The 27,789-nt window shown below is 38.2% G+C and overlaps 1 protein-coding gene across 2 annotated transcripts in view; it reads left to right on the plus strand.

Annotated features, from left to right (window-relative positions):
• The first annotated feature begins 12,391 nt into the window (after positions 1 to 12,391).
• Positions 12,392 to 27,789, plus strand: part of GK (glycerol kinase) — a 37,213-nt gene continuing 21,815 nt past the window's right edge. For both annotated transcript variants that reach the window (XM_067297507.1, XM_067297514.1), the window contains exons 1-9: positions 12,392 to 12,469; positions 18,377 to 18,450; positions 19,102 to 19,208; positions 19,771 to 19,848; positions 20,849 to 20,928; positions 21,891 to 22,028; positions 22,752 to 22,861; positions 23,493 to 23,559; positions 27,234 to 27,269. In XM_067297507.1, coding sequence (XP_067153608.1) covers positions 12,392 to 12,469; positions 18,377 to 18,450; positions 19,102 to 19,208; positions 19,771 to 19,848; positions 20,849 to 20,928; positions 21,891 to 22,028; positions 22,752 to 22,861; positions 23,493 to 23,559; positions 27,234 to 27,269 — 768 coding nt within the window. The remainder of the gene's footprint in view (positions 12,470 to 18,376; positions 18,451 to 19,101; positions 19,209 to 19,770; positions 19,849 to 20,848; positions 20,929 to 21,890; positions 22,029 to 22,751; positions 22,862 to 23,492; positions 23,560 to 27,233; positions 27,270 to 27,789) is intronic.

Here is a 27,789-nt window from a genome sequence, read left to right on the forward strand (position 1 = left end):
TAAATGTAAAACTCTAGTATGAAGAGGGTACTGAGATGACCTCCAGAGGTCCCTCCCAAACTTAATTATGCTATGAAAATTAATTATATTAAACTCTTAAAAATCTACTTACTACTTTATGATATTTTATGTATATTGTGGTATTCTTTTAACATAATATCTGGAAATATTATTATATTATTATTCTAAATTATGAATGTGTTTCTATAAATTGTATGTACATAAGAAAAAATTATATACTAAATCATGTATATTATATATACTAAATAATTATAATTATTTAGTATTAGTATCATTTATTTTCAAAGTTTAGATCATGCTTTAAAATATTGTTCTGAATGCTCATTAATTAGAACTGTACTTTCCTATATTTGAGATGCCTCTGAGATTTCTGGTGTTCTCTGTCCTTTTTTATTTTAGCAGACTCACATGCTTCATCATTCATCATCTGAGAAATTCGTACAAAACACTCCATAATGATTAGTCATGGAAGCAAGCTCTTCTATTTATTCACTATTTATTTTATTTACAAAAATACAGCAGATAAGCAAATATAGCAAGCAAAGATATTCAAGCATAATATATTTTGATGTTAAAACTTTAATTTAGTTTCCTTCTTAGGTAAGCAATGACAAAGCAAAACAAGGAAAACAAACACACACACACGCAGTCCTCCGCTGAAACAAACAGCAAGCGCCTTTCAGGGCACCTACAGGAAAAATGCACATCTCCTTTTCTCCCTAAATTCGTTGCAAAAGCTTCCTTTGACTGTAGGGGGAGAAAGAATTTTCCTAGCAGTATTTTTGAAACACTCGGCAGTGGGGGACTCAGTCACAGGGCAGTACAGTTTTGGTCATTAACAAGATAACTGTTTTTACGTCGAACAGAAAGAGCTACCTATAGAGCACATGAAATCAAACTGAGCACAGTGTGTTGCCTAAGGTTGACTTCCGGTCTCAAATGATATGATAGAAATGAACATGTAGAAGAGGCTAAAGGTAACAATTAAATTCTTTATATTGTTATTATATCATAAATATAATCTAATTCAGAATGAACAGTCAGCTATGAATTTATCTCACAATAATAGGAACCAGATAATGTCATTAGAAAAGTAATTTTTCTGCTGCTGCAATAACATTTAGATGAATTTTACCACTGCTACACTGATTTTCATCATCTGAATGTCTAGCCTTATGATTTTATCTATGCCCTTAATATCGTCTGGTGCTAATTGTCTCAATAAAGGGCATATATAAACAGATTACTCTTTTATAGTCGTTGGAATGTTATTAAATTACACAGAAGAATCAACTCAGCCTCTAGAAGTTAATGTACCTACAATGACAACTCACAGACACTGGCAGATCAAACCAGAGAGCTTAAGCAGCTCCCACCCCAACTCTCAGCTCAGCCTCTAAGAAGAGTGAAATGTGAAAAGAACCAGGCAAATATAAACAGACAGTCCTAACAATGTACTAATGGCATTGCTGGAATTAGACAGAAGTTAATAGCAAATAGCTGCAACACAAGTATACAAATACATTCTTTTAATGAACCACTGATGAGTAGGATGCAGTCAAAAACCCTGAAACAAGAGTGTATACCATGCATGACTACAGTATACTGAATTTTTCAGGAAGCCACCCTGGGAAACATTATCAGGAAACTGTCTTTAAGTATGTTAAAGAAAAACGGTAACCTGCTGATGGAAAACCATTTAGCCAGTGTATAAAAGCCACACAATTTGACCATGTATAGAACTGTGCAATAACCTGTTGATGAGGCCCATAACCGATAGCATAGGTGGACCTATCTTTATATTGCATATATAAGACTGCAGCAAACACCTCTAGCTGCACAAGCACATCTGCTTCAGAACCAAGTATGCAGAACTGATCTCTCTGATATTCTGTAATGCTTCATATGTAAGTATTATCTTACTGTCACTAAAGGGAAAAAAAAAGAAAAGTAATGTTTCATTTTGGTAGTATCCTGCACTTGGAGGCTGGGTTGTAATCCAGCTGGATCTTGTAGCATGGGATATTAATGTTTTTAAACCAATTAATTTGAGTTTCCTCGGCTGCGGCAGGCTGGTTCCTGTGGCTTGATTAGGACTGTATAGTGGGCAGTTCATTCTTGCCTTCCACAGTGGTGGCAGCCATCAGGAGAGGACCAAGCATAACTAAACTGATTGCTGTTTTAGACAAATGATTTTCCTCTTTGTGTGTCATGCATCTCCACCATTACACCAGGAAAGTGCATTCTTTAGATTAGCTATCTTGAGTTAACTTTTAAGATATGTAGTCTCTGCAGATGCTCAGAAAATATAAAATGAATCATCAAAATGTCAAATTCAGTCCTTGACGAACAGTCCACATATCCACTTTCTCTTTGTGTGACTGGGTTTTTTCCCCTAATAATAGCTCCTAGATAGGTTTCAGCTCTCTCCCACTTCTCTTTTCCTCAGGATATTCTATGGTTTGTTATCTCAAAACCTCAGTTCCTCTCATCTGCCAAAGAGCACCTTTCTCTTGGTCAGCTATTTTAGTAGGAACTCTTCTTCCCTGTCTTTTTCTTGTAGCTTTTTTTTTTTTAATTAATTCCATTTTTGAGATATCCTTCTCTTGTTTTTTTTTCCCCATAAGCATACCTTTGAGGTTCTGCTTTGGGAATTCCAGACAGAAACCTATGCAATATCTTCCAAACTCAGTGTTTTTCAAAGGTCTAAAATGTTGATGTTCATTTTGGTATCCCTAGTGGGGTATATTTGCCAGTTCACATAACAAGTGAGTTTTCTGCCTCTAGAAGATACTTGTGTTTAAATATGCCTGTCTCTATTCCTTCAAACCTAGAACACTCCAAAACAGAGAGTACAAGCTTCAGGAATACCTAGTGGTGCATGCCATCAGATCAGTGTCAGACCTTGGCACTCACCCACCACAACTTCTCACTCTGACTGTTGACTGAAGATGTCTAAGGGACTTTGGTTTCTATAATACCCAGCTGCCAGTTCAGGAGATTCTAGGCTATGTTTCAGAGCCCTCCACCAGTAACAGCAAAGGCTTGAAGGAAAAGTAAGAGAAGAAAAGAAGGACTGAGTGCTTGGCTTGGTCCGGCCCCAAGAACCATTGACAGCTCTGCCAGCATCATTGGTACCAAATTTCTGTCACATCAGGTATTGCTGCACAAGGGTTGCAAAACTTTTCCTGGACTTGCATGGTGTGTTCTTAGACTATTCTGCAGGATCTGCTCTCCAGCAATCTCCTTTACAATCACACTTGAAACTTTATATCTCTCAGTCCACCCTTTCAGAAAAAACATTGCCACTGCTTGCCTCAGAAAGAAAAGGGTCAGTGCCAGGGCTGTTTGTGACATCAAGGCTAAGACTGTCAGGGGTTCCCCTTTTCCTAGAGCTCTAGGTTTTAGACCCAAACTCCATGAGAGCAGGGATGCATCTCACAAAGGGTGCTCAGACACTCTCCAGTCCTGATAGTGGTGCTGATCGGTCCTGAATTCTGTGAAGCCCAGCTTCTCCCTGCATTTCTAAACATTGCTTTTCCAGGAAAATGACTCATTTATCTCCAGTATTAATCGGAAATGATCTCTCACCCTACAGAGGGAGCCCCTCGTCTTCCAGAGAGTTCACAACATAAATTCAGGGCTTTTCAGGATCTCTCATAGAGGGTAGTCTCAAGTGTTATGGTACTGCTGGAGGAGTCAGTAACACTGAACAAGGTTAATAGGACAATATGCATCATCCAATCTCTCCAGAGTGTCTTTATCCATAAATCAGGCTCTGGTAGACTTTTGTTACCTAGTTGGCAATCTTCTTCTGCAAAAGGAGTGGACTGGAAATATCAAGTCCTTGCTGGGACTACACAGTTTTTGTGTAAAAACCCATCCTCTTCTTTCATTTAGGGAAACACCTAGAAAACTCAAAAATACATAGAGAGATTAGAACCTTAAAACCAGGATTATTAGGGAAAAATTTTAATCTGGCAGCTCCTCTTAAGTCTAGGTTTAATTACCAAACCAAGCTTTGCACCTAGGTCTTTCTTCCTTTATTTTGAACTATCTGCTTAGGCTGAAGAATCGAAGTTATCAGTTTAATTACAGTTAATCTAGTAGCAATTTCTACCCATTCCTCAGCTGTTAAAGACGGAAGCAAAGGTATGCACCACTCTCCCCTTCTGGTGAGAAATTCCTTACCTCTGTAAAATCTGAGGTTGGTATTTGCATTACTTCTGAGCTCTTAATGAGCTATCTATGGAAGTAACCATCTTAGTTATCATCAGTTCCACTCGGAAAGCAGGAAATATTTAGGCACTTATGTAAGATCATTCTAATAGGTCTGTTTTCCAGATGGGGTATCCCTTCACACACATACCATGTTTCTGCCTAAGACCGTAGTCAAATTTACCAGCAGGTTAGTTTAAACTTTTTTTTTTTTATAGCCCTCTCACTTCTATAATGAAAGAACTGCGGCACTGCCTGGATATCCAGGAGGTTCTGCCTTTTTGTGTTCCAAACCTTTTAGATGCTCTGTCAACAATTGGCTGCGCAGCTGGTGTCAGCAACAGAGTTTTGGTTTCTATGACCATGGGACCCTGTTCGAAGATGGATGTCTACTTGGGAGAGATGTGATCCACTAAGTGGGGCAAAAGTATCTTTGCCAACATGCTGACCAACCTGGTAAGGAGGGCTTTAAACTAGGAATGACAGGGGAGGGAGAGAGTTACCAGCAGCTATAAGAGGGAGCAATGGACAGGGTTGACAAGAAAAATCCCTGGGATAAAGTGAATAAAAGAGTACAAGAGGGCTTAAGGGGGGGCATCTCAAGCATTTGCATGTAGGCAAGGAAATGCCTACAAGGTAGCATTATGGGGAAAACTCTCACACCCCTTCTGGGAAATCAGCACACTTGAGTGCCTCTCTAACATGCCTGTACACTATCGCGTGCAGTATGGGGAATAAACAGGAGGAATCTCTATATCTCTAGATCTGTGTGCAATTGCAGGGCTATGATCTTGTTGGGATCCTGGCGACATAGTGGGATAGCTCACATGATTGGAGTGCTGCAGCGGAGGGATACTGGCTTTTTAGGAAGGACAGGCCAGGAATGTGAGGAGAGGGATTTGCCCTTTATGTGAGAGAGCAGCAGGAATGCATGGAGCTCTGCCTAGGGATGAATGATGAGATGACTGAGAGTTCATGATAAGGATTAAGGGGCAGATTAATAGGGGTCACATTGTTGTGGGTTTTTGCTGTAGGCCATCTGATCAGGAAGAAGTCTATGAGGCCTTCTACAGACAGCCAGAAGCAGCTTCACGTTCACAGGTCCTGGTTCTCGTAGGGGACTTTAACCACCCCAGTATCTGCTGGATGAACAGCAGGGCACAAGCAGTCCAGGAGGTTCCTCGTTCCAGGAGGTTCCATCGATGACAACTTCCTGATACAGATGATAGAGAAGCCAATAAGGAGAGGCGATCTGCTGGATCTCGTACTTACAAACAAGGAAAGGGTGGTGGGAGATGTGAAGATAGGGGCAGCCTTGGCTGCAGTGACCACGAGATAGTGGAGTTCAGGATCCTGAGAGGAGGAAACAGGGCAAAAAGCAGGATCACAACCCTGGACTTCAGGAAAGCAGACTATGGCCTCTTCAAGGACCTTCTTGGAAGAATCCCATGGGATAGGGTCCTAGAAGGAAGAAGAGTCCAAGAAAGCTAGTTGATATTCAAGGGTCACCTCCTCCAAGCTCAAGAACGGTCCATCCCAATGAGCAGGAAAATAAGCAAAGGCGGCAGGAGACCTGCACAGATGAACAAGGAGCTCCTGGCAAAACTCAAACATAAAAAGGAAGCGTACAAGAGGCGGAAGTGTACAAGAGGCAGAAGTGCACAAGAGGTGGAAGCAGGGACAGGTAACCTGAGAGGAATATAGGGACTTTTGCTGAGCATACAGGGAGACATCAGGGAAAGTCAAAGACCATCTGGAGTTTAATCCGGTGAAGGATGTCAGGGACAGCAAGAAGGACCAAGAAGGTTTCGTGTGTTCTGACTTGTGTCCGTTCCCTCTTACCCTACTACTGTGCATCTCTGTGAAGAGACTGGATCCCTCTCCTCCATACTCTCCCATTAGGTAGTTGTAGACCCCAGAAAGATGTCCCCTAAGCCTTCTTTTCCTAAGGCTGAACAAACACAGCTCTCAGCCTCTCCTCATACATTATCTACCAATCCCAAAGAACTCCAGCTATTGGTAACTAACTTAATTTTGTCTTAGGATGTAACCAGAGTGTAAAGAACCTCCAGAAAATCTCTGCATAGCTGAGGTCTCCCATCAGCTCTATGACACAGAGATACACCATTTTTGTGATACCCAAGATATGTAAAATTGAGAATAGCAATGTACAGATTATGAAGTTTGGTCTTATTGACAATAGTATATTCATTAATATCTCCAGAATTTCCTGTCAGATAGCTAACATTTGATTTAATGATATGGAGGCTGAAGGTCCACGAGCAGCTGAGGCAATCTAAGAGCCTGCTGCTGATGAATATTTCATCCTGTCCTTAGTCTCCTTCACAACACCCCCTACTTATTCTTAACTTTTCCCATGCTCCTAGCTGTGGAAAACTCTTCTCTTGCACCAGCTCTGGCATTTACCACTGGTAAGTGAGTCAATTCAGCTTCTTGGCAGAAAACTATCCACTTTTATTTTGTCTGGGTTTGTTTCCTGCCGTACTGATGAGTTCAGACAACTCAAGAAGGAATCCAATGAAAATGAGACTCATTGCACAATAAGTAGAAAATGTGCACAGCCAGGATTGGGGATGGTGGTGATAAAAGCCTGGTCCTTTAGGACCTATATGCTGTTAGACCAACTTCTGTGGAATAATGCCTCTGCCTCTGGTGGTTATTATTAGATAATTCAGTCTTGCTCCCTCTGAGGTCAACAGGAATGCAGTTACTAATTCCTAAGAAGCACAGTGGCTAAGGAATGCAGTGCCTTTGGACTTGAGGAAGAGCTGACCCTTACTCCTGCTCTGCTGAAGACTTGCTACGTGACCACTAGTCAGTAATTTAGCTGCTCTGAGCCTTTCTCCATATCTATCTAAAAAATGCTAGAAGCATTACCCTACTTCAAGAGGTTTTGTAGAGATAATACATCAAAAGCTTTTGAAGTTCATTGATAAAGAATATGTGGATCCTCAGGCTATCTAATTACCTAGAGTAAATAGCTAGATAATCACATAATAATCAGTACTAAGTTCTCAATACCCTTTCCAAGGATGTTGCACTGCAAGTTCTGCACACAATAACTGAACTGAAAGAGAGAACCAAATTGTGGGATATATATTTCCTTAAATATAAAATATATTTCTACAAAATGAACATATATTTGGTGCTATATTTTAACCAAAACCATCATTCTGAATTCTAATTCTCTTCTGGACCATCTCTAGACATATGATGGCTTTCACATGGAACATCTTTTTCTGTTTTGTTTCAGTTCTTTTGCATGAGCTCAGGTTAGTGCAGAATTAATAGAATCTGTTTAAACCCAGTGTAGTAATAGCTTCAGGATTCTCATAAAATTCCACTGTTGCTTCTTGTTCTTAATCTTTTCACTACAACTGTCCTGGCATTTTTGATAACCAGGCATGAAAACCAGAGTCTAGGGTGAATATCACTGAATTTTCAATTTTGAGCCAGGGTTCAGAGAGAAAAGTGTCAAATATCAGCATTTAAAACAATTTACCTTTTTTCTAATCTTACCATTATATACAGCAATTTCACTTAAACTTATTTTTGGAAACATCCACTGGTCCGGTGCAAAAAATCATACATGTGAAAAGATGGACTGTATGAAATCTAGTTGCCTTGCCTCTACTAAGCTGAATTTAAAAAGAAGATAAAGAACAGAATGAGCCTATGAGAACTCGTCTTCTTATCATCTGTTTATGGAACATGAACTAGATTATTCTTTTGAAAAAAATGATAAAAGAGAAAGCCCAGCAAAATACAGTTTCTAGGAAACCAATAGAAAACTATCTAAATTTTAATGTTCTCTTTTATGCAGTGTACTTTTTCTTTCAGGAGTAAATTTTGCAGTAAATTGCCATAATTTTTGTATGGAAGCTAGAAGACTAAACATCTCAGAGTTAAGAATTTTGACACACAGAATATCTACTATACCACTAATAAATATTTATATTTCTCTGAATTACTCATTTTAGGTCCCAAGAATACTGATGTTTATCTATAAAAATTCTTGGTTTTCTCTTATTTTCCCCTTTTCATTTGAATATAAAGATTTATTGACTTAAAAACTACTTTTCAGAGTGTTTCAGTATTAGTTTTTTTAATGTAAATTTATTTAATCTAAGTTTTATTTTTGCCTGCCAGAAAGCCAGTAACAATGCAGCAATGATTGCTCAGGGTTTGAACAGTGCAAGAGTGATCCTAAATATAAAATGACATTCAGGGAAAATTATTGTTTAACATCATGTCAAAAGTAAAACACATCCTGCAAGGCATATATTGCATCACTGCAACTATAGCTTCACAATAAAATTGTTCTTGCCAAATGCTGACAGAGCACTGCCTGTGGACACCTTCCAAAATAAACCTAGGACAGAGAACGTGGAATTGTTCATTCTAATCTACTTCTGCTAGACCTACAAAAAGGTTCCCTGCGTATGGGGGCTACAGATAATGTATGTAAAGGTAAGGGCATTGGCTATCAAGGTCATGATCTATTTGTGTTTAGTCTCTAAGCTGGTAAGAGAGACTGCATTTATGCACATGTGCAAGTGTATGCACTCTCACACATACCATTCATGTTCCCAGTAGGTAAAAGGGGATATGTGACAGCATGACTCACTATCCTGGCACACTTTAACACTTTATATGTACACCTGTTCTAGGCTAATTTGAAATATTTCCCTTCAGATCTTCCTACAGGACAGACACCAGTAAGGAATAGCAGGATTCAGACTGCTGAGCTCTCTCTGCCACTAAGAGGCAGAATGGAAAGACATGTGGACATCTGGCATCTACTCTTTAATTCACACTGTATCACATGCTTATAGTAGCCTGACACAGTCACATTTTGTCCTTTACTTGAGGTCAGTAAAAAAGAATCAGCCAGAAAGAGCAGAATTTAATTGCCAGCATCTGTCCATTTTGCTGAGATGAAAAAAAAAAGCATATATCAAACATGCTGGCTACCTAAAAATATTCCCCCCCTCCCCAAAAAAAAAAAAAGGGACTGCATTCAGAGATGGGGAAAACTTCCATTCAAATTCATTCTGTAGAACAAGAGGTCAAAAAGCTGCCTGTGGAACAAGAATATAATCTGCAGTAATTCCCATTCCATTGGGAGCTCAAAACAAGTGTAATCTTCATTAATGTGATATTTTGGGGAACCAAATTCAACTTTGTTGTAAATAGATTCTCTAAAGTCAATGAGAGTCTCCACTATTTCTGCCAGGCTCAACATTTTTACTGTAAATATATTTAACCTCCAAAATCTCTCTCTGTGTTATAAATGCTAATTTATACAAGAGTCTAACCAGCACTTGCTAGAAATTATTTAGTCTGACTATTTTCTTCAATTTGTATGTTCTTCTGCAAGGGAACAAAATAGCTAATTATTTAAGATGTGTACATTCTTTGTGTAGACTTGTGTTGTGTAGACCCATCTCAGCTAGATCTGAACAAGAAGCAGAGTAAATTAGTCCACAAAGATATTTGTGCTCCTTCAGGTACCCTGTTTCCACTACCAAGCTAACTCATTTAAAACTATCTCAGCAGCATACTGCCTCACACCATCTTAAGATAAAGGTATGGCCTTAGCTCCACCCTTCCTTCCCCTGCAAACAACTTCTTTGGAACAGTGCCCACTATCTGCACTAATAACTCTGCAAATAGTAATTTTCACATATCAAAAATCAAATACCACAGGAAAAGAGTGTTCTTTTCAAACGCTGAATAAGAAATGTCAAAGAATAAAGAACACGTTGTTTGATAAGCTGCTCTCTGGCTCTCTACATTTTGTTATACAATTTCTGCTAAAATTCTTCCTTTCTATTTTACCTGTTTGAGTGACTGCTTCACATTAAGGAAATGGCATAGGTAGGTATCATTGCCATCTTTCCTTTTCCAGATCTGTGAAAACACACAGACACCGCTAAAAAGAAACCCAAGCAAATGACAGATTTGTACCTAATAGAAAGCTTCTGTAACTCTGTGATCTTTATAAATTTTACATAGGTGTGGTAGTATTTCATGCATAAGTATCAGTCACGACATTGCTACCTCCCTTTCTGGATCCCTAGAGACCTCAGCCTCTGCTCAAGATAGATCCATGTCTATCTGGAGCTAAAATAAGTTCAAAAAACTGTATGTCAGGTTTTAACAAAAACAAAGTAATAGAAAACACACCTTTTCTAGGACTTGTATTAATGACCTTAGACTTAACTAAGGTCCTATGAGATTAATTCCTAATTCTTAATTCCTCGTCTATATGGAGATGCCCTGGTCCTACATAAACTTTTAAAGTCAACTGTGGTTATTTCCTGTGTCTTTAGAAAAATTGTCGATAAGTACAAGTTACCTACAGCATACTTTGTGACAATTTTAGCAAGTAGAGTTGGAGGGTTCTCTTACAAAGCCGGAAAGGGTCTCTATGATCTTCTAGTATGATCTGCTTTGGATCATTCTCTATGGGTTACAGAAGGTCCCTGAGCAAATTAATCTTTGAACTAAAGCTTAAGTTTTAGGGAAAAATAGCAGTCTAAAATTTTAGAGTAATAAAGAATTTTTCGTAACATTTCATAAGCAATCTCAGAGCTCAATTACCCTCACTCTTAAAACTATGAATCTTATTTGTAAATTGTATTTGTCTAGTTTCAGATTTTGTATCTTGTTATTTCTTTGTCTGCTAGGCTCAGGGGTGTTCTACTATCAAATTTGAGCTCCCATGTAGTTAATTACAGGCTGCAACTAAATCACTTGCCATCTATTATACATTAGTAGATGGTTTTTTTAGCATCCATATCAAGGCTCCTAGGTACTTGCTGAAGTATTAACAAAGAAAAAAAGGTCCATCAGAAGAGTTGAATCAGAAGTCACATAAAATATTATTAAGCAGCAGCAGTCAGATTTTGCTTATCAGACAGTAGTGTTGACAAAATACCATGAGTTTCAACAGCTACCACTAATAGGGAGTTAGAACAAAGAAAAATCTATTCATTGGAGACTGAGGAGGCTGCTTTACTGCAACATTTCACTAGTTAACTTATCATTTGTTTTAGTCAGCATTATTAGCTTTTGCAATTCTATCATGGGTCTTGCAACACTAGCAGTTTTTCTTGAAGCACTAGTTACCAACATGCAGTAACTTAAAGAGAATCCAGATCTTCTTTTTTTTAAAAAGTTAATAAATATTTCTGCTTGATGCAGAGTAAAGCTTTGAAAGATGAAACAAACCCTTTCGTGCCACTAACATTTTTCAGCCAACGTCACAGCTGTGAGCAGAGTGACTCAGAAGCTTTGAGTGTCTCTTTGGCAATATTGACTGCGAGCAGACATTTTTGCCCTGCCCAGAGAAGTGCCTTGTCCTGGCTTGGCGCCTCCAGGGCGTTCATCCTCCAGAGCTGCACCTTGTCCCGTGCAGCGGGGCGGCCTGGCTGGTCGCCTCAGGGGAGGCCAGCCAAGCCCACGAGGTATTTCTTGGGGCTCTCCCCGATCCTTAGGGAAACAGGGTCGCTCCGGCGAATGCCGCCCCAGGACCAAAATGACGCCAGCTCTGTGGCACACGGCGGTGCCTTGCGGCCCGGCCAGTGGACTGCTCGGGGAGTCTCGCACGGCCGGCTGAAGACCCTCGCCACGGGGCCGCCGCTTCCCCTCGGGGAGCACTTCGGGTTGCTCGCACCTCCCCCCACGCCAACTGCTCTCTCCGCCGGCGGGGGCGGGGGCGGGAGGGGCGAGGCGCGGGCCGTCACGTGACCCCGCCCCTCCTCCCCCGCCCCCCGCCGCGACCGCTCTCCCTCCGCAACGCTGTTGGCCCGCTTCCTGCTCCTGCCGGCCCCGCCCCCGCGCCTCTCCGCCCCCGCCGCGCCCCGAGCGCTGGTTGGCTGCGGCCTCGCCAAGCGCTGGGCAGCGCCCCCCCCCCCCGCCCCCCTGCCCGGCTTCCCTCCGCGAGCCACGCGCCGCCGGCAGCCGAGCCGTCACGGCGGCGCGAGCGCGAGCGCGGCCGGTGGTTTCGTTGCCCTCCCCGCACCGTGGCCGTTACCCGCGCGGCTCGCTGAGGGGGCGGCGCGCGCGCGAGCGCGAGCGAGCCCACCTGCCACCCGCCCGCCTACCCGCCCACCTAGCGAGGCTCATGGCCGCGTCGGATCGGATGGTGCTGGGGCCACTGGTGGGCTCCATCGATCAGGGCACCAGCTCCACTCGCTTCCTGGTGAGCAAATCGCGGGGGCTGGGGCGGGGTGTGCGGAGGCGGCGGCGGCGGCTCCGCGGCCTGAGGGAGCCGCCGCTTCCGCTCCTTCGCCCTCCCGCATCCTCGCGGAGCGCGCGGGGTCCGCTGGCCTCTGCTGTGCCCTTGGGGAAGGGCAGGGGCGGCGGGTGGCACGGGGCTGTGCCGCTGCCGCCTTCGCTCCCGTCTCCCGCCCTGGGCCGGCTTCTCTCTGCCCCCCGGCTGGCCTGCGGCTGCCGCCCCGCGAGGAGAGGGAAGGGGCGCCGGGAACACGGCGGGTGGTGGAGCCGCCGGTCCGTGGTGTCCCCCGGCGCTCAGCCCCGCCGTCGCCTTCTCGCTGCCCTCCCGGCACCGCAGCGAGCCGGCGACAGCGGTTTCTGCCTGCCGCTCCTGCTTCATCGTGCCGCAGGCTGCTGCTTGAGGGGGCTGCAAAATCCCGCTGCTTCGAGCTCTCTGTGTCTTAAATCTGTGGGGTATCTTGCCTTGAATTAAATGAAGTGGGCAAGGAGAAATACTTCCTCATGAATTGTCTTTTAAGTGATTGTGATTAGCTAGTGTTAAAACAATGCAGTGACTCCGCTGTGTTGCCCTCTAAAGCCTGCTTCGGCCTAGGAGAGTGACTCGTGCAGTTCCTTAGGCCAAAACCTTAATGTCAAGAGTTACGCATATCATGAACTATAGGTATTCAGGTGGCAGAACTTGTACATCTTATGAGACAGGAGCCTGTTTAAACACTGGAAGGAAATAGTTTGTTTGAAAATGGGATGATTAATAGACCTTTAGTTTAAGGCTCTATTTATTTCCATATTATGCAATAGACAGTAGCTAATATTATTATTAGATATGAAACGTACTATATAAGCTTCCTGCTTGCAAATCTCTACACAAATTGTCCTAACTCCCAGGCAGTAAGTCATGGGAGTTCAACTTGGATCCTGGTGACAATTTCCACTGTTACTTGGTTACACAAACAAAGTGGAAATGAAATTGAGAAAATAGCTAAATAGAAAATGTTGTCAAATGTGCATAATATTTTTCTGAAAAGAAGAATGTCTTGACTTGCTCTTGGTATTTTTTTAGTGCTTCTCCCATGTGGAATTTTCTTTCATGAGACAGGGGACTAGAATATTTTCTTGACCTGTGTTACCATTATTACTCAATATCACGACCTTCATGGGATTGTCAAATGACAAAGCAGAGATCTGGGGGTGGAGAGAAACACCAAACTGACAAATGACACCAGCCAGCTATCTTGAATACCAGTTACAAGCCCTTTTTGGGGGGAAAAAATTTGAAAAGTTCCCTGAGACACCTGAGGATAAATTGTATCTGCTTTACATGTACAGCTGAGTTACCTTTTCCCTCATACTAAAAGGATAACACTAGCATGACTTAAAGAGACACTTAGTTGTTTTGCATGCCTTTCCCATTGTTCTCTCTGTAAATTTTTTCTTTATTGTTTCTAATCATTTTCTGTGCCAAAAATCAAATCAAATTATTGTTTACTTTGCATGTCTGTTATCATGTATGTATTATCAGTATTATTAATGTATTATCATCAGTAATACTATGCAACCCCTAGCTAGATTTTAAGACAGGGGGCTATATGATTTTGATTAGGATTAAAGATGTATGGGTGAAAAATTGGCTGGTCTATTGGGGCCCAAGGGTAGTGTCAAAGTCTAAATGGTAGCCAGTTTAGAAGTGGTATTCCTCAGGGTTTATTCAGTGAGGACTGAATATCTTCATCAACAGCCTGGATGTACTCTCATCAAGTTTGCAGATGACAACAACTTGCAGGGAGCAGTTGACTGGAATTCCAGTTGGAGGAATGGCCTGGCAGAAGCTTCATGAATTTCAACAAAGTCTAGCACTTGGGACAGAAGAGCTCCCTGCAACAGTACAGAGAGGGGACTAGCTGGCTAGGAAGCGGCTTTGTGGAAAAGGACCTGGAATTCTGGTGGACAGCGAGTTGAATATGTCAGCAGTGTGTCCTTGCGGTGGTGAAGATTAACCACATTAGCAAGACTGTAGCTTGCAGATCACAGGAAGTAACTGTTCCCATCTATGTGGCACTTATGAAGCAGCACCTAGAGTACTGTGTCCTGTTTTGGTCCCCCCAGAGCAAGAGAGGGACTGAAAAACTGGAGTTAAGTCTAGGAGAGTCACTAACATGGTCAGCAGGCTGCAGCTCATGGCATGCAAGGAGAGGCTGGGAGACCTGGAGTTTTTCACCCTGGGGAAGGGAAGGCTCATGGGGGGAGACAAAATTGGTGTCTTCAGCTATCTAACGGTGGTTTGTAGGGAGGACAGAGCCAGGCTCTTCTTAGAAGTGCACAGCAAAAAGACAACAGGCTATGAACACAGATCGCAGCAAGGGAAATTCCAAATAGATATAAGGAACAAAGTTTTTTACCATGAGTAGGTCAAAGGCTGGAAGAGGGGCCCAGACAGCCTGTGAAATTTCCATCCTTGCGCATACTTAACACTTGACTGGAGAAAAGACTCTGAGCTACCTGGGGTAACTTAGAATTTAGCCCTATTTGAGCAGTGGATCAGATGACTTCCAGAGATTCCTTCCGGCATAAATTATTCTGTGTCTGGACATAAACTAAGTTTTGCAAGATTCTTCAGCTTATGTGAGTGAGACTGTATGAGCACAGATGACAAGTAGTTTTGAAAGCACCAGAACTTGTAAGACTGTATTTTTGTTACTTTTGCTCCTTATTTATCCTTTGTCTGTTTCTTTCACACACAACACACAGACTTTTAGCCTATGCTGTCGTCTTTCCTCAGGGCGTTAATTTGGATCTCTTCTTTACTACACTACTTGCTTTTGAAAAAGAAATCATTATTATTTTTGAGATCTCAACTCTTCTGTTAAGTTGTGATAAAGCTGGATACCATGTTCAGGGTTATTGGAGGGAGCACTGTGCTTTGAGCACCAGTGCAGTTGCTAAAGGTTCATTTTCTTAACATATCAAGCTAGAATAAAAATTGAGTAGGCTAAACAAGTGCTCCTAGATAACTGAATTCTGGCCTAGATGTTTAACTACTTTTGCCAAATACTTGCAGTGTGTCTCTCATGTTCCACTTTATATTATTCAAGGATCATATCATAAAAATCCATTGTAACTTCCTCTTCTCTCACTAAAAGTATTGTGGTCAGGAGCTAATGGCCAGCTGAACCACTTCCTGGTCTCTTGAAAGGTATTTGCTGGGTAAAGTTTTTCTGGCATTTTAACTTGGAAGAGCACGAATTGACCTGTTTGTGCCAGTGGTGAAGTACATATATAGTAGTCCACATTCTAGATTTGTCAGTCTGCCACAGAGGATTTTTTTCCAATGCAGTAGAGTATTTTTTTCTGCTTTTACTTTGTTTGCAGAAGAAACACTTCAAATGAAATTATACCACACTCTAACCATTCATTTCAATAAACAGAAAAATGCTTTTAGTTAAGAAAAATCTTAGTATCCATTGTGTTTACCCTTCAGATGGGAATCCATTCAGATCATCTACTGAAGCAACCCCACCTTTTAGAAAAAAAATTTTTTTGATTGTATAGCTAACAAGAAGGGTTAACAAATATTGTAGGTGCTGTAACTTTTCCCTGCCTGTTGGCTTTTAACATTTATTGCATAAAAGACATTGCGGTTTTGCTTTTTCTTCCCATAATCATAAGCACCTCCTTTTTGGGAACCTTTTGGGTTCAATAGGAACCTTCCAAGCAACATAATTTATAGCAGAGGATTTATTTAAACTGTGCTCATTCATAAATTCTGACTGCTAATCCTAGTTAAAAGCTAAAGGTTGAATTACCATTCACCTGTCATCCTTTCCCTGATTGGATTGGTTTCAGTGCAATTTCTAAACTCCATCTCTAACCTTCTTTTCCTGCAGAACTTTAACTGTTTTAGCTTAACAAAAACTCATGAAGAGATAGCATAGGCTAACAGAAATAGTTTTTTCTGCAGGCAGAGTTACATGACTATCCTGAATGACAAAGCCTGAAAGTCACAAAAGTTGTTCCTGTTTTTTCATTACTGCTTCTTCGCTTGCATCACTCCATGATTCTTATGTTTCTCTGTAAGCCACCTTCTTTGAAAATTGTTGCAGCTGATTGGTCTGAATTATTTTCCACTAAGATAAACACAGTGTATTACCATTCAACTATTTGCATCCCTTCATATGATGTCATGTATTACATCAGAGTCCCTGCAAAGAACTTGGGTTAAATGAGTGGCCCTTTTGCTTGTCTGTTTACTTACATACAATATAACTAAGTAGCAGTACATTGTGGCTGTTTTAACTGTCTTTCTCAAATTATTTCTGTTGCAAAATAGCTCTACATGCTCAAATAGCATAGGCGATCCCTGTGTGACAACTGCTCATACAATTAGGGCAAAACTGACTTTGATTTTTTTTTTTTTCCTACAAAAAGTGAGAGATCAGAATCATAATCTGGAACCATTTCATAATGAATATGAAAAGAAGAAAAGCAGTGACAGACATACAGTTCAAACCTGTTTCAGAAAGAATGTGTTGACCTTATCTGAATTGCTTATACTTATTGTCACCTATTTTTCTTACTCCTTCACCACTGTTAGAGAGAAACAAGGACAGATTTTTTTTTTAATCTATTTTTGGTAACAGCCTCTTGGAGGAGTCCTAATTTGTTTTGTTTATTCCCTACTTCTTTTACAGTTTTCCTTTAGGTTTCAATGTATTGTCTCATTTACCTGTGGCTTCCTTCTGTGTATCAGAATTCTAATGTTGATATAGAACATGGTATTGTTCTTAGTGAAACTTCTTAATCCCTTGCCCCAAGGTACTGGGAGTGTCTGCTGCTTTTGTTGAGGATGTTAAAAGTTTGTGGTTGGTTTGTGATGTCATGTTTACCTAGTTATTCTCTATGGGCATGAAAAATTTATGCATTTGTCTTGTTATTTTCTCTGTTGAGAATTTATCCCTGTTAGAATGGCTTGCTTAGGAGGAGGCAAAAAGCCTTGTTGTGCTAGAGTTGGATGATATATTTGATGTTGTCTTAAGGGAACTTGTAGCTTGTCCACAATAGATTACTTTCTACAGCAGGCCACTGATGAAAATCTTTGTTTCTTCTGGCTGAGCTCTATGGCAAGACAGAGCCTCTAACTTGTGGTTCCTTAAGACTGGCCATTAGTAGTAGTCTTCAAGATTCTCTTCTTTGCTCTTTCTATTGTAGTATATCCAAACCTAATCCATTTTATGCAGGTTCTTCCCTCTCTCTCTCTCTCTCTCTCTCTTTTTTTTTTTAATGCATTGTGTTGTTGCAGTGAGGTTTTTCCTTGTCAAATTTTTCATGAGCTCAGTATTTGTAGATTCAAAAGAAACTGGGTTCTGTCAAGGTGCCTCTTCTTTCTTCACAGTTTGGTTCCTTCTGTGGTTTCCAAATCAGATGTGACTGCTTGTCTGTCTCTTAAAATCACTTGTCCTAAAAGTGAGATAACCCAGGAAACAGCATACCTGGGGCATCAGTGTCAGAGCAGGAACTAGAGAAATGGTATTGCAACTAGCAGTTGTACATTGCTAACAGAGAGATATGTTCTAAAATATTTCATCAGGCTAATTTCTATAAGCTCCACAAGAAAAAATGTGGTTCTTTTCCAATCCATCAACAAAAAATAGTGGCTATAGTTGACAACAAAGCTTACCAAAGTATTCTTTGCTCACTTAAATGCAAAAATGCGTATATCTAAACCAAGATTAAATGTATGTTTGGCTTTTTTGTTGACGATAGACAAGAAAAACAACTATCAATTATCACTGTATTTTTTTGAATAGAAATAATGTTAATTTATTGCTGTTTAAACTTTTGTGTTCATAGTAATTTCAGTAGTGTGATCTATTTACAGGTTTTTAATGCAAAGACTGCAGAGCTCTTGAGTCACCATCAAGTTGAGATTCAGCAGAAATTCCCTAAAGAAGGGTATGAATTCTCTGCTTCTTTTGTTTGTTTTGTACATTTCAGTAGAACTTTCTTAATTTCATGTATGAATGATTAAAACTGAAGTTGCTGAATAATTATTAAGAACATGATATTGCTATAAAAGATTGTGTGGTAGGAAAAATGACATAAAAAGTATATTGATATCCAGTATGTGCTCACTTCAGACAAACTAAAATTACTTAGTTTTAAGTCTCTGACCAATCATTAACCTGTCCTCTGCCAGTCTTGTTTAAAGTGGTACAGTGGTCATTCTTACGGTTTAATCATATTCTTTAGCTTTGTCTATGAAAGTTGCTTAGTTTGTGCTCTGTTTTTTTTTTTTTTTTTAAATGACCTAGCATTTACCTCTGAAGCCCTCTGTATGGAAACAAAACAAAACAAAATTCTCTGCTTTCTGCAGATATTTTTGCTGTGAAAATACAGCTTAGTCTTTAAAAAGACTTTGGAATTCATTAAACTTTTTCTAGATGTGTAAAACACTCTTTGTAATTATGATTGTGTCAAATGTTCAGCTGGTTCTAGTTCAGACTTGGAAACCTTCCTTATTTGCCATAAACATAACTTCTATGTGTTTTATTTATTTATTTATTTATTTATTTATTATTAACCAGTGTTTACTGTTTGTTTAAGATGGGTGGAGCAAGACCCAAAGGAAATCTTAAAATCAGTCCATGAATGTGTAGAAAGGACCTGTGAGAAACTGCAACAACTGAACATAGACATCACTAACATAAAAGGTATTCCTAGTGCTTAAGGGCAACTGAGTGCTTTAACATACTCATGGTTGAGCAAGTCAGATTGTCTACTTTTTAAGTCAGTACATAGAAAGGTGGCAGCATACCGTGGCTTCAGAAAAAATGTTAGCTCTTATTGTTTGGGAGGAATAACTAGAAGAGAAGTTGTTCGTGCATATTAGCAATGCAAAATCTACAAAGTAGACTTCCCTAATCTTGCAAAATCAGAGACAAGTGATAAATGAAAAAATGCTGCAATTTAAAATAGGACCTATTGGCAAAAACTAATTTCTCTGTCAGTGTTGTTTCCATGTCTTTTTGTGGCAAAATGAGAGAGAGATGTAAAGCACATGGGTTAAGCAGCAAAAGATGAAAGATCAGTTTTTAGAAGTAATATTTCTAGATTATAACATGAAAAAGTTGGAAGCATTTTATTTCCCATTTACTTTCCTCTTCTCCTTACCTGTTCCTCCCTCCTCTCCACCCCACCTTTCCCCTCCCTCATCCCCCAAAAGGGGAAAACAAACCTTCTGAAAAGGATACTTCTTTCTATTTTGTCCTGAAGCCATTGGAGTCAGCAATCAGAGAGAAACAACAGTGGTTTGGGATAAGACAACTGGAGAACCTCTTTATAATGCCATTGGTAACTACCATACTTTCTGAATATGTAATATTGTAAAATGAGTGCGTTGTAGAAAAATGCTTTCCTAATTCTTTGCAGGTTTCATTGTGGCCTACTAACTACTCTGATTTTGGTGATCTCTCTCATAAGCTGTGAGTTTGTATAAACAGGTGCAATTAAGGTCTATTCTGTTACAATTATTACTTAATGGATAAATAAATCGTTTTATGGGCTTTTAACAAAAAGGCAAGGTCTTGAGGGTTTTTGTATATCCTTAGCACATAATGAAGCTCTGACTTATGCCAAATCACTTACTTTTAAATGAAGGAGCTTACCAAATTCGCAGGATTATTTTGATTTAACTTAAAATGGAAAAAAAAAATTTAAGTAGATTAATGAATACTTATTGACTTGGATTTACATTTTTAATTTACTGTGGCTTTTTCAGACTATGCCAGCAGAGAAATGGTAATTGTTTGGGTTTGCTCTCTTAGCCCACGGCAAGTGCCAGATAATTTAGTTTATTGTAATAACATTAAAAGAGCAGGACTGTTCTATGTTCAAATATATGTTGTTTACTGCTTTATTTTAAGCCAAGCTGTGCCTTGATAACTCTGTTATAGTACTTTAGTTCAAAGTTTTCATAGTAATAGTAAATAATCAACCTACTGTTTGTTTTAACCTCCTAATTTTGACACTCATCTGCTGTAAACTAAGAAGTATAGTTAGTCATTTGTTTACACTCTGGTGGAAAAAATATATATCCTGTTGTGTGGAAAATCCTGTTTTGATTTCTGAAATCATTTGTTCTTCTAAATAGAATGAATTTCTGACCATTTTTAATTTTTACAATGCTGCATTAAATATACAGTGGCAATTGTGCAATTCTTTCAGCTATTTAAAAGTAAAAAATAAAGACAGGATTTTACTGACACGAACTCCAGTTTTGTCGGAGAAGCTCATAAATATCACTATTCATGTATTAAAGGATTTGATTAATTAATTTTAATTGGGCTTTTAGTGTGGCTTGACCTGAGAACGCAGTCAACAGTTGAACGCCTTCTTAAAAGAATTCCAGGAAAAAATAAATCCTTTTTTAAGGTAACACATATTCCAGAATATTTAATTAGTAGCTGAACACTTATTGCTATAGTATATAAAGTTTTTGAGATGTGTGCTTAAAATTCCATGTAACAAAGTAACTTGGTTGTAGCTTTCAATTGCTTCTTAGTTTGTCTTATAATAATAAATGTGCATAGTATTATACACAAATTTGAGACTGTATCAATGTTTATTTTCCTTGAGATAAGTTGATCACTCTTCCTATGTAGCTCATTAGAGAAGTTAAAAGGGTAATTATCAATGAGACTTAATTATGTGGTTCCTGTTCAGTGATAACATCACTCCAAAAAATTAGGAGCAAGTACAAAAACTCTGATCTAAAAATCTATTTATTGATGTAAATAATAATTTCATTTCTTATTTTATATCTGTATTATTGAAATTAATTGCAATCAATTTGCAAATAGGGAACTATTCTATAAAAAGTAAATTTATAAAAATATATATATATATATATATGGAAGATAAATGCTTGTAAAATGGTGTCATAATTCTTTTTTTTATGAGCATAGACAGGAAATGGATGTCAAAAAGCATATAAAGTTATTTGACTTTTACGTGGAAGTAGAATACAAATTCCATCTTTCCTGTGTTGTGTTGCTCTGTTTTTTTGTTATCATTGCTTGCTGTCTAGTCATATGGAGTTATCTTAGATAAGATAGGACTTCTGCAAACAACTGTTTCCATGTAAATGGTCTTTGAACTGTGTTTAGATCAGCTTTGATCTTTGTCCATTAATGCACTAGTCATTAGGTTTTGATATTTTCAGGCTTGCATATTGTGTGCTTTAGACTGATTTAGAAAACAAGCTGTGTAATTTCTCTGAGTTTTGGTGTTGGGTTTTTCACTTAGTTTTTTTCATTATTTTCATATATAACTGTAATAGTCATGGAAAGGATACTTACATGGTCTTTTTTATTTATTTATTTTTAATTTTACAGTTTAGGACTGGTCTTCCACTTAGCACTTATTTTAGTGCAGTGAAACTTCGATGGCTTTTGGATAACGTGGAAGAGATTAGGCAAGCAGTTGATGATGGGAGAGCTATGTTTGGGACTATTGATTCGTGGCTTATATGGGTGTGTATTTATGAATTTATTCTCACTTTTTTTTTTAATGGATTGCTATTGACCATATCATACAAATTCCTAGCAAAAACATTTTTTGGTCGAGACATAGGCAAAACCAAATTTTGAGCATTTACTTTCTGCTTGTAATATTTTTAACCATAATCTTCTGAACAATGTAATAGTTTCCTTCATTTAAAAAACAGTATTTTTTGTCACATACAATACTTCTACAAGAGCACTTACTAAATATGACCTGGTTTTAGCAGAACTTATAGGCAGACTGATACAGTTCTAGCAAAAGCTCTGTAACATGTGATGTCCACTAATCACACAGTGTCTTCAGTACAAGCCATTGAAGAAATTCTATTAAAGTTCTTTACAGAATGAACTTTTATCTTCCCAGTATCACTAATGTGGTTTTTTTGTAGGTGTTTGTGTGTAATTTACATTTATAGGTTGCAGTAAAATTCTGTTCAGGCTTTTGGAAAATCTTGAACTTTAGAAAGGTATATTAGCCACCTTTGCAATATAAGAATCCAGGAGCTAGTCCTGTATCCTTATTACTTCTCTCATGCCTTTGTTCCATTATGTTAGGTCTCTCTCTTTAGTTGTTGCAAAATCAGCAGAGTTTAGAGCTGAATTTAGAGCTTTAGGAACTTAGAACTTTTTTTGTACTTTTTTGATGTAAACTTGTAACTTTTCTTGGCTGATACTGTTGATATCCTTATTTAGAGTTTGACAGGTGGGAAGAATGGAGGTGTTCACTGTACAGATGTAACCAATGCCAGTAGAACAATGCTGTTCAACATTCATTCCTTGGATTGGGATCCTGAACTCTGCCAGTAAGCTCAGTTTTTCATTATTAAATGCTGTTTAATAGATTATTTAATAGATTTAATAAGTGATATTTTTAAGGAACAATAATACTAAGAATCTCGTCTAGACTAAGATCAGCAATTATTGTTGTATTTACTGTTACCATTAATAATTAAGGTTCATTGTTGTCTCCAAATGGCCAAATTACCACTATCTAGCTTATTAAAGAGAACAGAAACTTAATTTTTTTCTGTAGTTGGAAGGCTGGTTCATGGAAATGATAACACTTAATAGCTTCTTTATTCCTTATTTAACAGACAAATTTGTAAGACAGTCACTATGATAGTGTCTGTAGTGTTTTAAGTTTAGATTTACTAATAAAAATTTTATAAAGGTATTGTTGAGCGAGGAATGACTTCCCACATGGAGAAGTTGGTTGTGTCTTCAAAATACTCAAATATATACTGTTTTACTCAATAATTCAGTATCACGTACTGTAAGTGGAGAAGCACGCAGTCGTAAATCAAACCCTAGAAATCAAGGTTACCATTGTAGGTAGTTTTTATCTTTTAACTTAACTTATTTAAGAAAATAAATGCAAACTGCTTTCTGATTTAGCAGTAATTGTATACATAACTTATTTTGCATTGTGTTCAGGTTCTTTGATATTCCTATGGAAATACTTCCAAAAGTACGAAGCTCTTCTGAGATATATGGCCTGATGGTATGTTTTTTTTGTGTGTGTGTGTGTGTGTGAAGTTAATCTTGTAAAGATACAACTATATCGATATAGATTAGCAGAATTTCCATAGAGAAAAACTAATGCCATTTTCTAGACCAGTATTTCTTGATTCGTGATTATTGTGTCATTATCTATTGTTGTGTAATATTACGGAACATGAAAATTTGCTGTTTTCTATTTTAAGCATCAAATAGGCAAAACAAGTTGGGAGAAATTTTGATAAGGATAAAAAATTTTATTGTCAAATACTTACTGATTTTGAAATTTCCAAGAAGAATGCAGTTAATAATCAGTAGATTAAAAGTAATGAGATTTCTGTGGGTAAGGCACAATCTTTATACTTCTTGTACAACTGAAATTTTAATAGAGGTAACGAAAATTGCTATGGGAGTCTTCACGACCTAAGAAAGCTGGACTGGATGTGTAATGTCTCATTTCCACATAACTGAAGGCAAGATTTAATTTATATGAACTGTGAAATCACAAGTGACACCTTAGATTGCCTTCTTTTTGAAAAATACATTCCCCTTGCAGTGTATATTTATATATCAATTCAGTTAAAAATATTTTGGAGCATTGTGATGTTCTCTTAATCACACTGCTTTCCGTGCAGCTATGAATATTACTTAAGACTGAATTGTTGTCATGGGGCTGAGGTCTCAAGTTTACTTTGTTACAGCATAGACTCTTCTGATACTGTGGTGTCTAATGTATTTTTTGATTAGGTAAAGGCATCAGAATAGAATATGCTGGATATTGAGATTTTATGTAGCAGAAATTCTCTTTTCCTGGTATTTTGTCCTCTTGCTTACTTGAAAAGTACATACAAGCATTTTATAGTTAAGACAAATTACGAGACTTTTATGTGAAATGTAATTCTAACTTGCGTGAAACTGAAGTATTTTTACTAGTCTCCTAATGAAGATGCCAGTAGGAATCATAGTTGACTTTTAGTAATGTGAAGAGTCAGATTAGTAAGAATTGTATTAGACCGAACAAATGAGGCAAATGCAAGAAGATGCTACTTGGCAATTGAAACAGGATAGCTGCTCACTCTAAATTTGAACTTTTATTTCTCTTCCTTTTTCCACCCATCTTTTGTTTTCTTTTTTGCTGACTAGAAAATCTGTCCTAGCCTGGTGAGTAGAGGCTTTCATTAGGCTGACCACCCATATCTCACTCATTCTGTTCAGATACTGTGCATTTCCACTGATGGGAGGATAAGTAAAACCACCCTTTCTAGGTCAATAAATTTGGCAAGTATATTCAAATGTGAGACATTACAATTGGAGTTCATCTCAAAGCCATTTCTTAATTCTAATCTTTACTTATATGTTTGCTTTAATTTGCAGGCTGCTGAATATTTCTTCTCATAGTGAAGTCAAAAATACAGCTACTGGCTAATAAATGTTTATGAATGAGGAATGAGGAATGTGGGCTATTCTGTCTACAAATATTCATTCTATTATAGTGCAACTTTAGATTCATGTGTTTTTTTAAAGCGCATTTATAAACTCAATTGCCTTAAATCCGATTAATTAAAATGAGAATTAAAAAAACAACCAAAATTCCTATTGGAAATGCACATGCATGACTTCACTGAAAATGCATTGTTACAGTTCCACAGAGAAACAAATTACAGAAAGACGTAAAGGTCGACACGGTATAGATTTCTTACGATACCTACTGCAAAAATGTAACTGAAAAAGCATGTGTTAGTATTTGGAAGAAATTCTACATGAGACAAAATGCTGTATCTTAAAATGAAGCATCTGTCTTTGCTTAGTTTGTTATCATAATCACTTTTTTTTCTAGTCACTTTACTATTTTTCACTTTTACATTTTAAACTTGTCACAGACTGCATGTTATTCTAAGCCTAATTTTCTGTACAGTATGATTTCAACAAAATCTATTTTAAGAACTGTAAGGTGACATCAAGTATACCCGTAAGTTTCCTGCTCTCTATTTTTTAGTGTTTTAGGCATGAGCTGCATTAAGCTGAAGTCTGATGTACACCTGAACTGAACCATGTTGCTGAAGTGACCCTTCTTTATTTCCCTTTAGACATCAAAGCCTTTTTTTTTTTTTTTTTAATTTAAAGGAGTTATTTCCTTTTTACACTACCTGCCTTCAATGCATTTCTCTTTAAAATGATATAAAAGGGAGAAAGCTCTGGCTTTTAGTTACCTACCCTAAGTCTTAACTAAAATGTAGTTAATGTAAAATAGTGAGTCTATGCTATGTTCAGGTAGGAATCAATGCTTTTCATAAGCTTAATTTAAAAGAATTGACCTAAAGATTCCCCTTCTGACATCTCCTGGTCACTTGTTTCTGTGTGAGATATCTGTTTTTTTGTGTTGCCTCGTTTGCTCTTAATTCCTAGAAAAACAAATGCTGCTACCGGAAGTGTTTCTCCCCATGATACTGTCTCCTTATAGATACCTTGTGGCCATCTTCCACTTTTCCATAGAGATTTTTATCAGAAGTGAAAGAAGTATTATAGTAAAAATCACCTTTTTAATGATTAATCTATAGACTGAAAGAATAATGTTCTAGGTCCTGCCTTTTGTACCAGGTACCTGTACCATGATTCTGCCACCTCAAAAGTGATGGTGGAAAAAAATGTTAACTGCGTACATTTTATTTTGCAGTTATAAATACTGTATATTGATACCGTATAAACTGCAGTGATACCACAGCTTGCTTTTTTTTTTTCCCCCCACCTAAACTTTCCCCTGTTTTTATTCTTGGGTTGAGTTAGCCTCCATGTTTGGCTATAACTGGATAATATGGGTTTATATTTTTCTATTCTACTTGTTCTTGGTCTTAATTTCTTTTTTTTTTCAATTGGAAGATGAATCAAAAGTGTGGTAGTCTGCAGACTTGGGATCTGGGGGTGGAGACCAAAAGGCAGCTAGACCTAGTTAGGCTTATATAGAGGGTCTGTACCTTCAGTGACAATCTTTTGTGGCCTTTTGCTTAGAAAAAAAGTGGAAAATATCCCTAATTTGGAGGCCACTTAACTATTTTCGTTGTGATTATAAGATAAATTATGCTCTTGCATTTCAGTAGTATAGCCAATGCACAAGTGTTTTCACTTGTACGTTTATAATGTGATCAAAGAACATGGTTTAGTTCCTACGTTGGTAGGAACAGGATTAAAGAATGGACCTCTTGGGAATGTTCCAGGGGTTCTGGATATTTTAAAAGATTATGGATATCAGAAGAGGTAAGGAGGTTACATTCATTGGTCTATGCCATTTTCATACATGACAGTCATCACACTAGGATGATACTGATGGTGTTGCATAGCTTGTAAATTTTTCTGTTGTCACTATGTCTATTTTTGCCTATTAAGACCTTTTTGATGCAGGTTTTGAATTCTTTGGCTCTGGTATTGAAATCTTTGACTTGAATATGCAAACATTTCTATTGAATATTTACTTTAAAGACAAGGCAACTTTTCAAACATTAGTGACACTACTTTTACATAACTGTCCATTCTTGCATGACTTAGGGCCTTGTTTCATCTGTTTGTGTCTACATCTGAGATACATATCTCCCCACTTAAATACAAGTTTAGCTTGTTTCTCATTACAGATTGTAACCATGAAAAGCTAATTCTCAGCTTTTCTCTCTCTTTTTGTGAAATCAGAAATCAGGAGCCTTGACAGGTGTACCAATTTCTGGGGTGAGTTCTGCTTCAACTCAAATTCTGGCATGAGAACCTGATACTGCATGAACGTATCTTCATTGGAAAAAAGCTTTAACATGGGTGAATCTTGCTACAAATTAAGTTGATGGTTTCCTTCTTTTTTTTACTTCATGTTAAATGTATATATTTTTGAAGATAAACTAATAATGAAGAACCTGTTCAGTTCTTAAATTAAGGCCTGGATGTGTAAATATACTTGACAACTTTAATGTGTATGTATAGTTCTGTTGGAAACTTAGGATTTCCAACTAAATTAGTAACATCACAAAATGGAAGCAAGCCATATTTTATATATAAAATGAGTTGAGTATATACATTACCCAGAAATGCTGGGGAGATTCTCAGCTGTTTCCAATATCATATACATCCAGATAGTAAATTTAATTTTGATTTCTTTAAATTGTTCACTGTAAGTAGCATGACGCATTTTCATTTGCAGTTCTTACACAGGGGACAGTAGTAATAAGCACACAATGTCTCTATAGATTTCTTCCTC

This window comes from Apteryx mantelli, chromosome 1 (genome assembly GCF_036417845.1).
Source record: "Apteryx mantelli isolate bAptMan1 chromosome 1, bAptMan1.hap1, whole genome shotgun sequence".
Classification (NCBI taxonomy): Eukaryota; Metazoa; Chordata; class Aves; order Apterygiformes; family Apterygidae; genus Apteryx; species Apteryx mantelli.